Below are 13,479 nucleotides of genomic sequence, written 5' to 3' on the forward strand. Positions count from 1 at the left end.
AGGGGGTGAACAATGCAGCCTGTAATAGGCTGGAACAGTATAACATTGTTGCCATAGGGGGCCAGGGGTGGAGAGTATAGCTTTTTGCGTTTTATTTTCTACAAAGTGAATTTGTCAGGTCAAATTTGCAGTACTGTTGGCAGATAAAGTATTAGTACAACAAGGAGACACGTAGTACCTCTTTCGTAGCTATCCGTGCCTGTAAAACGCTAAAAACCATTTAAATCCACTGGTGGAAAGTGTCAAAGAGGTGGGTGTGACTTTGCCCCTGTGCTTTAACACATCTTTGTTCCCAATTCCCATCCTCTCTTGTTTGAGACACAGGGTGTGGCTTGCATTGCCAAGCCCTGGGGAACACTCAACCATGCGCCGTGCCACTGGATTGCCATGTGCGCTGCATGGGGCATGCATGAGACTATCAGGGCATGTTGGTCTATCAAACAAGGGCTGCGAAATCTGTTGGCGCTATACAAATAATTATTATGGACAGTAAATGAAAACCCCTTGGCCCCTCAGAGGCAAAGCCACACCTTTCACACATGCCACCAGCAGATTGAAGTTTTTTTTTGTTTTTTTTTCAGCAGGGACTGGACAGATTCACTATAAACTTTGTTTAATTTTACTGCATCCAAAATCTTGCAATTTGTTGGGTTCAACAAAACAAAATGTGAAAAGTTTGCAAGAGACTTACAACCATTCCACGGCATAAAGTTCATGTAGGAAATTTCTGCATATATACAAGAATCAATTGAATAACATTCAAAATCTGCTTATTGGGTGGGACTCTTAGAACTGCCTCAATTTAGGGATTATAGAGAACACCAAGCACTTATCTAGGAAACCCTGTACCTATAGGGTTAATGTAGTATATTGGCCTGTCAAGGACTACTCTGGTATAGTTCTGCATTAATACTAAGGGAGATTAGCGACATCTAGTGAGCTCTTTAGGAAGTGAATTTTTTGCCAGGTCTACTACTGTCAGATTGAGATTACAATTAACCAGTATAGAATAAATGTTAAATAATGTATACAAATATGTATACTGTAACAAACACAAATCAATATTTACTTTATATCTTAAAACATACCAGCCCCATTAGATCTTTCTGTAGATATTCCTCGTCTTGGTTTAATGGCACAATTCTTCCAACTGCAATAAAAAATAATGTAATGATAAAATTAAAAGAGTTTGGCTTTTAGGGTACAAACCCACTTGACGTATTTGCTGCGTGAATCAGTCTTAAAAATAAGCAGGCAAAACGCAGGTTGGCTTTATACAATTGTTCTGTGTTAAAATACGCAATTGCGTATTTTTGAAGCGTGAAGCTACATGCGTTTTTCACACAGGTTGCTAACAACTGATGCTTTGCCAACAACAAGCTTCACGCTTCAAAAATACGCAATTGCGTATTTTAACGCAGAACAATCGTATTAAGCCAACCTGCGTTTTGCCTGCTTATTTTTAAGACTGATTCACGCAGCAAATACGTCAAGTGGGTTTGTACCCTTAAGAAATACAGTATCTGCTGGACCTCCGCTCCTCTAGAAAAATAGGCTTCTAAAGCCTTGGCAAAGAAGTGGCAATGTACGCTTTGCCACTTCCCACTATAGTGCATTGGATATAAGGGAGCTTGTAAGTGGCTAAATGCTGGGACCTCTCTTACATATTCCAATAGCCTTTTTTGTATTTGTTATCACTACATACATGAGGTAGGATGTCATCTATTCTCTATGGGATGCATGCTCCGTTAAATAGAGTACTAACTGAACACTATGACCTAGTAACTTTCATCTATAAGAACAGTGTGGTGGCTTCTTGTTTAGTCCAGACTGATTATATGAGCTTGCAACTATATACGCTATAAAATGTGACAAAATACTATGTTCTACAATGTGGAAGTTGCTTTATTGAATCCAGAGCCCGAGATAGATGTTTGTGGCAAGCAAGATGGGTCCCTGCTCACAGCACAGAGTTTTTGAAACTTTGTTTTTGTCCCACTTTCTTGTGGGAATATAGCTCCTAAGGACTGGACTGGGTTTTCAGGCTGTGTCTTGGATGGGGGTTAGAATATAGCATATCACTAAGGTGGCGCTTTACAAAGGATTGTTGCTTACTATGTCCATCATCTACAATATAGATTGGATAAGACGTAATGGCTCCATGGATATTGGCTATAAAGAAAAAAATGGAAATAGGCACTATTGCAACTGTAAAAACTATTGTCAGTGATAAGGAATCAGTGGTGTTTGTGTTGATGAATGAATAAAAGACTGTCACTTTTATTCTTCAGTGAAACATATGAATCTGTGGAGCAAAATCAGGTTTATAAAAGGATCAGTGAATAAATGCTGGGACTCCTACAAGTCTGACTTATTGTACTTCCAGTTTATATTTCATAGAAGTCAAAAAAACCTTTAGGTCAATCTCAATCATAAGCACCAATAATACTGCCAGAATCCTCCTCTTTATGATGGGAGCTTTTCCACCTGTCTCAGCATGTAAATGAACAATGCTTTTGGCCTTTCTTGGTGATCAGATCAGAAATTTCATTAACTAACATGCAGAAAAGTGAAGCACACAGCCATTTATTTGCTGTCAAAGAGATGGAAACTTTTCTAGATCCCGGACTTAAGACCATATCAGATTGCCCAACAATAAGTGTAAGTGAACGCCGAGCCTATTACATGGCTTGATGATCATGAAGCAAGGGTTGCACAGACATAGTTAGCGATGTCTGTGCAGTCCTTGCTTCAAATATGTAAAATAAATAAATAAGGTTTACTTACCTCTCTGCACTCCCAGTGTCCTTAAAGGACTCCGGACAAAATGTATTTTAAGTGTTATTACATATGTAAAATTAGACAAATTCCTAATGTACACATAGTGCTATTTTCCTCTATTTGGTAGATAAGGCAGGGTTCAATTTCTCAAAAAAACTGTGACGTCACAAATAAGGTGTAATTCATAAGAAGTGTCCAGCAGGGGGCGCAATATATGGAAAAATTACATTGTAAAAACTATCTAGGGGATTTCCCATGGGCAGAGCCGCATGACACTTCTTACAGGGTAAAGAAATTGCGGTCATCAGGTGCCAAGAAGCCTCTATTATATGGTTAGTGAGCCAAGACACTGTCACAGCCCAAACATGCCAATAAGGAGCAGGGTGAGGCTGCAGGATAACATGTATCCTCATAAAGACCGCACATAGATGGGGCCACAGCCACTACAGGGATCAGCCAGGAAGTCATCCTGAAAGGCCTCACTCAGCTGTGGCAGAGGAACGCACACACACCCTGGGCCCAGCACTCATCCCAGCTACTACAGTGTCCCTGCTCATCACCCATGGAAGATGCACATGCCACCCCGCAGCCACACGTGGTCTCGCTTCAAAGGTGCAGTCAGGAGTGGCCTGTATCAATCAGTGCATGGGGGGGACCTTATCAGTGCCACTGCATTCCAGATGCAGATGCTGGGAATCCAGTTACTATGAGTTCAGAGCCCACTTCATATGGATCATCCTCCCGCGCCCCTCCGTACCGCATCAACAGGAGCATCTCCTCCTGTGTGCAGCGTGTCTCCCTCTGCTCTGTCTCTCTCCTGCTGAGGTAAATGACTATGTGCGTTAGGAGAGAGACAGCGGGGACCACGGTACAGCAGTGCTCACCCCGCTGTACACAGGACAGACAGCGGGGTGAATGCTGCTATACCATTGTCCCTGCTATCTCTCTCCCGCTGCAGTGAAAAATTACGTGCATCGGAAGAGAGACAGCAGGGACCGAGGGGAGGGAGACACACTGCACACAGGAAAAGATGCTCCTGTTGATGCAGTTCGGGCCGTCAACGGGGGGTGGGGTGAAAGTTTGGCGGCTAAGTGAGGAGTATAAGCTCGGAGGGGCGCGGGAGGCTGAGTCATATGAAGTGGGCTCTGAACCCAAAAGAACTGGATTCCCGGCATCTGCATCTCTACGGAATGCGGTGGCACTGATGAGATTCTCCCCCCCCCATTCACTGATTGGTACAGGCCGCTCCTGACCGTACAGTGTAGGCTCAACACCTTGCAGCCTCACCTTACTCCTTATTGTATGTTTGGGCTATGACAGTGTCTTGGCTCACTAACCATATAATAGGGGCTTCTTGACACCTGATGACCGCAATTTCTTTACCCTGTAATAAATGTCATGCAGCTCTCCCCATAGGAAATCCCCTGCTTAGTTTTACAATGTAATTTCTCCATATTCTGCGCCTCCTGCTGGACACTTTATACGTATTACACCTGATTCGTGACGTCACTTTTTTTTGTGAAATTGATCTCTGCTTGATCTACTAAATTGAGGAAAATAGTACTATGTGCATTTCCCATAATAAATGTACATTAGGAATTTGTCTAACTTTCCTTATGTATTAACAAAAAAAAAAAACTTTTGGGCGGAGTTGTCCTTTAAAAAGAGTCTCCCAGCTCACCAAAGCCATTGATAGCACGTGATAGCAATCACTGGCTGAGACGGGACAATGCCGCAGAAAGCGATAAGATTGGGCCAGAAGCGTCAGTGAGAGGAGAACACAGGGAAAGGCTTCAGGACAATGGCAGAAACTAGGTAAGTAGAAACTATTTTTACTGTGTCATCAGCTGATGACTACATGCAGCGATGTGCATCTGACGGCCAATGTCTTTTAAACATGTTTGAAAATCAACAATCAGCCAATGATCAGCTCTTTGGCTGATCATTGTCTTTATTACAAGGAGTGCTAATCTGCTGAGTTGGCCTGATCCTTACTTTATAAAAACAGCAGTTTTTGGAAGACATGTAATTAAAAAAAACAAAAAATAAACATAAAAGTCAGTGGGATTTAGTGGTCAATATTTGGTGGATCCTTTGCACAATGGACCCACAGTGGAGATGGAAGCAATGACGCCAGCTAGAGTGGACCATAAGTTAGTATCCTCATGCCCCACAATCAAATACTCCAAATATATACCTACCAAACATGAATTCCATTACTTACCATACTTTCTTGAGTCCATGTTTTGAAGCACCCTGAAAGAAAGGAACCAAAAGCCATCTCCATCAAGATTGTAATAAGAAATTTGTAAAAAATTTAATATATTCTATGTAGGAATCATTAACCCTTTTACTGCCAGCACAATTCTTACACATTTATTCTTACACAAAATAAAAATAAAAAAATCATTTTACACTACATACTCATGTTCTGAAAGTAGACACATGGCATATTATTAAAATGCCACTTAACACTTTACTTATGTAGCTTACTGCTCCTGTACCTTATACCTGCTTGCAGATAAATCATGGTGAAGATCTACACCAGCTCCAGAACTGGTGCAGATTTCTGAAGCTGCAGTATTGCAGCCATAGAGTCACACCTCTCAGTAAATCCAGCATGGGGACTGAATTTATTTAAAACTTGCATACTGATATGACTGTATTAATGATTGCCCCCCAGTGTCTCTATGTAGATTGATCTTCGAGCTGCAAGGCAACAATTATAACCACCAATTAAGCAAACACTAATGCCCATCAAGGGTATGCTCATAACACTTATAACAACATGGTTAATGACATGTAAAGCATGCCAATTTTCATGTAAAAAAAAGTAGTATCACTGTTAAAAAACCTCACTCCCACTGACTTCAGCGAGACACCATGAACCACAAGGAACACTGATGTCACTTTTCTGCATGGTTACAATTTGAAGCTCACATTGAAGTCAATAGGATCTTCAGGGCTGAAGCATAGGCATGTGGTTTTCCTATGTGAACTTACTTTAAGGGTACCTTCACACAGGGCGACTCGCAGCGGACATCATAGATCAGCAGTCCCTGGCAGGGCATGTTAACTGAAGTGCATCAGCGGTGGTGGCAGGGTGGCAGACATCAATAGAAACAATACAGTACCATAGACTTATATATATATATATATATATATATATATATATATATATATATATATATATATATATATATATATATATATATATATATATAGAGAGAGAGAGAGAGAGAGAGAGAGAGAGAGAGAGAGAGAGAGAGAGAGAGAGACCCCTGCTGGACACTCCATAGGAATTACAACTGATTTGTGATGTCTCGGTTTTTGAGAGAATTTGAAGACTCCCTGATCTACTAAATTCGGGAAATAGCACTATATGTGCATTTCCCATAATTAATTTACATTAGGAATTTGTCTTACTTTCCATAAGTAATAACATATTAAATATATATTTTGGCCGGAGTTGTCCTTTAAGCAGCACTATATAATCTCTCATTTAATAATTAATTATAATTTAACCAACAAAACAGAGTAAATCACTGAACTCAAGGAGAACAGTGAAAAATAACTCCAATGAAGTACTCAAGAGTCTCCACTGATGCCCCCCAAAATTTAAATATGCAAAACAAGAGTCCATGGAGTCTCGGTTGCGAGTCTCAAAATACAGGATAGCCAGATATCTCTAGCCTGTTGCCACGGGGTGCCTCCATGAGGGCGAGAGCACCACACCACGCTGATAAATAGCCCCTTAAGTCCCACTCTGTTGCGAGCATTGGAACATAAATAGGGAAATACCAGGGTGGCCCCTTTTTGTCCATGTCTAAATCAAGGTACGAGTATTGCGATCATGACAAGGGCTTGCCAAGACAGGCCTCCATCCACAGACAGCCATTTCGGGGTATTTGCCCCTCGTCAGTGTGGAGCAAGATTCTGGCTAGTTGGGGCAATAACAAATCAACCAACAAAACACAGTAATCACTGAACTCAAGGAGAACAGTGAAAAATAACTCCAATGAAGTACTCAAGAGTCTCCACTGATGCCCCCCTATTTCCCTATTCCCTATTTATGTTCCAATACTCGCAACAGAGTAGGACTTAAGGGGCTATTTATCAGGGTGGTGTGGTGCTCTCCCGATCATGGAGGCACCCCGTGGCAACAGGCTAGAGATATCTGGCTATCCCGTGTTTTGAGACTTGCAACAGAGACTCCACGGACTCTTGTTTTGCATATTTAAATTTTAGGGGCATCAGTGGAGACTCTTGACTGAGTACTTCATTGGAGTTATTTTTCACTGCTCTCTTTGAGTTCAGTGAAAATTGTGTTTTGTTGATTTGTCATTGCCCTGACTAGCCAGAATCCTACTCCACACTGACGAGGGGCAAATACCCCGAAACGGCTGTCTGTGGATGGAGGCCTGCCTTGGCAAGCCCTTGTCATGATCGCAATACTCGTACCTTGAGTTAGACATTGACAAAAAGGGGCCACCCTGGTATTTCCCCATTTATGTTCCAATACTCGCAACAGAGTGGGACTTAAGGGGCTATTTATTAGGGTGGTGTGGTGCTCTCGCCATCATGGAGGCACCCCGTGGCAACAGGCTAGATATATCTGGTTATCCCTTGTTTTGAGACTCGCAACCGCGACTCCACAGACTCTTGTTTTGCTTAATTATAATTTAGCTATATACCATACTACACATTTGCACTTACTTCTTAGCATTCTCAAGTATATTCCGTTGATAAACATCATTTCTCTTTTCTATTGTATCCTGGTAATAAAAAATTTGAAAAGGTTACAATCCATTTTATAGGTCAATTGCTTTTATAACCTAAATCTAAATTAAAAGTAAAGGTTAATAATGGCCTGGGTTTTTAGAAGTAAGACTAACACTGAATAAGCACAAAGTTTACCATTACAATTCACAGGGATTTTATTACATTTTGCCTGTGTGGATTATATGAGTCAAAGGATTAATAAACAGTCCCTCTTTTTCAGACCAGATGTAAATCTAAGAAGACCACCTGTCTGAGGTATGTGACCCACAACCAAATATCTTAAAGGGGAACTTCAGAGGTAAAAAAAAAATAATAATAATAAACGTGCTGCAGAAGCATACAGCATTGCTTACCTGTCTAACCCAGTTTTGAAACTACCAAAAATCAATTTGTTTTGGGGGGTTTTGTTCTGTACTGTGTGGTTGTACTTCCTGGTTGGGCAGTTGTTCAGTACTACAGCTTCCAGAAAGCATTGCTTTCCCTCAGCTGTTCATCACAGTCCCCCACCCTGCCCATTCCCCGCCCAAATCTATTGCAGAACATCTAGGCTGTGTTCACACATTGCAGTTTCATTGTGTTACTGAATTATTTGCAGTACTTTATCATTTCATTGAGGTCCCACCCACACAGCACTCTGTATTCTCTACCTATAACACCACACAGCACACTGTATTATCTACCTGTAACACCACACAGTATGCTGTATTCTCTACCTGTAACACCACACAGCACGCTGTATTCTCTACCTGTAACACCACACAGCACGCTGTATTCTCTACCTGTAACACCACACAGTACACTGTATTCTCTACCTGTAACACCACACAGCACGCTGTATTATCTACCTGTAACACCACACAGAACTGTATTCTCTACCTGTAACACCACACAGCTCGCTGTATTCTCTACCTGTAACCAGGGCCGTATTTGCCACTAGGCACCCGTGGTCCGGTGCCTAGGGCGGCGCCCTGCGGGGGGCGGCACCCGCAGGACACATTTCTTTTTTTATTTAATTTTTATTTTTTTTTTTACCCCCTCCGCCGCCCCGCCGCTGACATCCGCGCCCGGGTGGTGCGGCGGGGGGGGGGGGGGGGGGGGGGGGGGGGGGGCGGTGGTTTGTCAGTCGGGCGGCAGGAACAGAGGCAGGCTGGGAAGGAAGGTCCCCCTATGCAGGGCCGGCGTGAGCTTCCGGCACAGACTGTCACACAGGCCGGAAGCTCACAGTGCAGCCCCGCGATGCCCGAACTTCCCTGCTCAGCAGTGGCGTGATGACGTCACACGCACGCTGCTGAGCAGGGAAGTTTGGGCATCGCGGGGCTGCAATGTGAGCTTCCGGCCTGTGTGACAGTCTGTGCCGGAAGCTCACGCCGGCCCTGCATAGGGGGACCTTCCTTCCCAGCCTGCCTTTGTCCCTGCCGGCCGGCTAATCCAACGCCCCCCCCCCCCCGCTGGTCCCTCTGCCATCCCCCCCCCCCCCCCCGCTGGTCCCTCTGCCATCCCCCCCCTCCCGCTGGTCCCTCTGCCATCCCCCCCCTCCCGCTGGTCCCTCTGCATCCCCCCCCCCGCTGGTCCCTCTGCATCCCCCCCCCCGCTGGTCCCTCTGCATCCCCCCCCCCGCTGGTCTCTCTGCGCCCCCCCCCCCCAGCTGGTCTCTCTGCTCCCCTGCCACCCCAGCTGCCCTCCCATCTTCTCCCCCTACTCCCCCTCCCCCTGTCGCCCCAGCTGCTCCCCGTTACCCAGCTTCTGCCCCTTTCCCTGCCACCCCTAGTTGCTCTCCCTCCCTGTCGCCCCAGCTGCTCCCCCTGTTACCCAGCTTCTCCGTCTTTCCCTGCCACCCCTAGCTGCTCCCCTTCCCCCTGTCGCCCCAGCTTCTCCCCGTGTTCCCCAGCTTCTCCCCTCCCTGTTAACCCGACTGCCCCCCTGTCGCCCCAGCTGCTCCCCAGCTTCTCCCCATTCCCCAGCTTCTCCCCCTGTCTCCCCAGCTTCTCCCCCTGTTCCCCAGCTTCTCCCCTCCCTGTTAACCCGACTGCCCCCCTGTCGCCCCAGCTGCTCCCCCTGTTCCCCAGCTTCTCCCCATTCCCCAGCTTCTCCCCCTGTCGCCCCAGGTTCTCCCCCTGTCACCCCAGCTTCTCCCCCTGCCACCCCAGCTGCCCTCCCATCTTCTCCCCCTGCCACCCCTAGCTGCTCCCCCTCCCCCTGTCGCCCCAGCTGCTCCCCGTTCCCCAGCTTCTCCCCCTCCCCCTGTCACCCCAGCTTATCCCCCTCCCATTGCCACCCCATCTGCCACCCCATCTTCTCCCCCTGTCGCCCCAGCTTCTCCCCATTGCCCCAGCTGCCTTCATCGCCCCAGCTGCTCCCCCTGTTCCCCAGCTTCTCCTGCTCCCCCTGTCACTCCAGCTACTCCCCAGCTTCTCCCCCTCCCCCTATCACCCCAGCTGTTCCTCCTGCCATCCCCAGCTGCCTCCTTTCCCCAGTTACCCCCAGCTGCCTCCCTTCCCCAGTCACCCTGCTCTGCCCACCTGCAGACGAGTTGTGGTCAGAGAAGTCATCATGATGGCTGCACCAGATGGAGAAGAAAGAAAAAAGTGAGCAACGGCAATGGGAGAAGACGTCACCTGTGAGTCATTAGTAACTGCACTGTAATCACTTCTATAGTGTGCAGAGCCTGTGTACCATTGGGGTCTAAATGGGTCAGTGTATGGTTTGCGGTAGTGTACTGACACAGCCCTGCGGTCACTACAGTACACTAGCACAAACTTTTAAACTAGAATGCAACTACAACAGCTGCAGGTACTAAAACTCCCAGCAGAGGGCTGCAGACTTTCAGTACATGCTGGGAGTTGTAGTGCCTGCAGCTGTTGTAGTTGGGTCCTATACACTAGGTGCTTTGTGGGAGATCAGAATACATAGATTTGTAGGGGCTCAGTGCAGGGAAGTGACCCCAGAACATCACTAATAGGGGATACAACGAAAACATCTCCCCCTATCCCCTATTAGTGCTGTTCTGGGGTCTCTTCCACACACTGAGCCCCCACAGATCTATGTATTCTGATCTCTCACAAAGCATCCAGTGTATGATGCACCTAGGACCCAACTACAACAGCTGCAGGCACTACAACTCCCAGCATGTACTGAGTCTGCAGCCCTCGGGATATGCTGGGAGTTGTAGTGCCTGCAGCTGTTCTAGTTGGGTCCTAGGTGCATTATACGACATATAGGAAAACATAGATCTGTGGGGGCTCAGTGCAGGGACGTGACCCCAGAACATCACTAATAGGGGATAGGAGTAGATGTTTTGTTCTATCCCCTATTAGTGATGTTCTGGGGTCACTTCCCTGCACTGAGCCCCCACAGATCTATGTATTCTGATCTTCCACCAAGCCTCCTAGGACCTAACAGCTGCATGCACTACAACTCCCAGCATGTACTGACAGTCTGCAGCCCTCAGGATATGCTAGGAGTTGTAGTACAGTGTAGACAGATGTATTGCTGGACCTTCAGGGCTGATGGTTGTCACCCACAGATTGCAGCCACCAGGAGACTCTGCACACAGTGATTTATTAAAGGGTTGTCCTCTCAGAGACTACAAATCCCAGCATACCCTGAGAGCTGTATAAATGGAGGGTGTTCTGTCACAGATTTGTCACAGATACAGATAAATCCAGGAAAGGAGCGGGTCAGCATGTCGCGTTTCACTGGTTCTATATTGGTGGGCCCCAGGTGCCCCAGTCCGACACTGGACAGAAGCTGTCCCCAAATTAAGTCCCCGCCCTCCTTCCTTCCTCCATCACGTCTGATGATGAGAAGAGCGGGCATCAAGCAAAAGGGCACCCCAGTACTACTGACAGTCGGGGGGGTGCCGCCCAGTAGTACTGGGTGCTGGAGTGCCGGCCTGCCAGCTGTGCCAGGGTATACACCATGCATGTAACCTGCCAGTGCCGAGGGGAAGGGGGCACTAGTTCGCCGGGGGGGGGGGGGGGGGGGGGGGGGGGGGGGGGGGGGGGGGGGGGGGGGCGCCTCGGCATGCAAAGTGCCTAGGGCAGCATGAACTCTAAATACAGGCCTGCCTGTAACACCACACAGTACACTGTATTCTCTACCTGTAACACCACACAGCACGCTGTGTTCTCTACCTGTAACATCACACAGCACGCTGTATTCTCTACCTGTAACACCACACAGCACGCTGTATTCTCTACCTGTAACACCACACAGCACTGTATTCTCTACCTGTAACTCGACACAGCACGCTGTATTCTCTACCTGTAACACCACACAGCACGCTGTATTCTCCACCTGTCAATAAGGACTTTATCCGATATTATCTTACATGGGATATACTGTTTATGCCTCGTTTTCACTCTAGGTGGGATTGGCAGTGCCGGCTCTGATCCTCTCTGCCATTTAGCATCATTTAATTGTGTTATTGCATCATTTTTGTGCAGATGCTGCAGTACTGCAATGGCACTTCAATATGTGTGAACATAGTCCTAATTTCAATGCAGACTTCTGCACAATCAGTGAGATTGCAACAGCTGCTTCTATCACTCCCTGCCTGCTCAGGTGTAGGCTGGAGAGGCTGGTCAGAAATGGTGAATCACTCAGGGGGGTGGAAAACAAGATCCAGCCAAGCCTCTTGTCTGCATCATCAGCCTGTGCTCAGCAAACAAACTTAATGTGAGACAGAGGCATGTATTCTCTGTCTCCTGAGTTGGGGGAGAAAAGGAACAGGAGACAAAAAGGATTGGCACAGAGGCCATTTTTCTTCACTTCCTGGATTTCAATCAGCTACCAGTGTGGCAGAACTGCACAGATATGGTAATACATCATACAGACACATCTATATAACTTTTATTAGAAAAAAAGTTTTCCCTATCTGGAGTTCCCTTTTAAGGACTGAATTCAAGGTCCGTAAAGTTCTCTAGCTTGGATGCATGGCCTGGACACTCAAGACATTTTGTAAGCCTGCACAATGCCATATTCTAAATTTGTTGCTGCCATTGGTCCCTGAGCATCTTTGATTACTTTGCTGCAGCAATAATGTGCTCATATACCTATATGACCTAAGCCAACATGCCATATACCACTGAGACCAAAAGTGCTGGAGAAGCAGCCGATTTAACAGGAAAATATATGTTGTTTTGTCATCTGTCATTCCGTTCACTTCCATTTGTTTTTAACATTTGTCTCCCTTTGATACCTAGATTTTATCGGCTAGTGCAGGGGACAGGTACCCTAGTGCTGACAACTGTGTAGGCATAGTAAGGACAAGACTTGTTCACTTGAAAGTATAACTTACAGGTGATTATTTTCCATACAAATCTAAGGCCTAGCTTACCACTTCAGAGATTAGTCTGCACCAATCCCTTCTCTGCAGATGGTTACTGTACAGAAATCTTTGTTGTGCTTGCTTCATGTATTCCAGTTCAGAATGAAATTTCTCCCAAAATCCTTTAAACATTCCAATCTGTTCAGAAACAATTTGTTATGCAGCTTTGTGTTTCACTTATCATCTCAAATACAAAGGACTAGCATCTATTTTAGGTCAAAGTTGCTTCTTTATGAAGCGATCCTAAATAATAAATTTCCATTATTCCAAAGCTTTCCTTTGTTACAAATAGTAAAACCATTTTTATTAATTGGCTACAGGTCCTTTTTATAAAGGTAAAAAATAGCAGCTCACCCAACAAAATTTGGCCACTCATATCTTCCTGGCAGATAATCAGAATTGTACTGTGTGTAGTGGGTTTAGGTGAAGCATCAGACTGACGAGAAAATGACAATGGGCTCAATAAACTTACCTTCAGAATCGGCATATCAGTTATGTCTGTCGTACAAGACACACCTTCTATATCCTAGAAATAAACAGACAAAAATGGTATTATTGTATACAAAATACAAAAACATGCTGGGTAA

General features: G+C 45.8%; 1 protein-coding gene across 3 annotated transcripts in view; it reads right to left on the minus strand.

The window, feature by feature from the left end:
* Positions 1 to 13,479, minus strand: part of GSAP (gamma-secretase activating protein) — a 72,029-nt gene that overhangs the window by 9,892 nt on the left and 48,658 nt on the right. For all 3 annotated transcript variants that reach the window (XM_069978083.1, XM_069978071.1, XM_069978092.1), the window contains 5 exons: positions 13,365 to 13,418; positions 12,902 to 13,030; positions 7,498 to 7,556; positions 5,006 to 5,037; positions 1,089 to 1,150 (listed from right to left, as the gene is read on the minus strand). In XM_069978083.1, coding sequence (XP_069834184.1) covers positions 1,089 to 1,150; positions 5,006 to 5,037; positions 7,498 to 7,556; positions 12,902 to 13,030; positions 13,365 to 13,418 — 336 coding nt within the window. The remainder of the gene's footprint in view (positions 1 to 1,088; positions 1,151 to 5,005; positions 5,038 to 7,497; positions 7,557 to 12,901; positions 13,031 to 13,364; positions 13,419 to 13,479) is intronic.

This window comes from Dendropsophus ebraccatus, chromosome 1 (genome assembly GCF_027789765.1).
Source record: "Dendropsophus ebraccatus isolate aDenEbr1 chromosome 1, aDenEbr1.pat, whole genome shotgun sequence".
Lineage (NCBI taxonomy): Eukaryota > Metazoa > Chordata > Amphibia > Anura > Hylidae > Dendropsophus > Dendropsophus ebraccatus.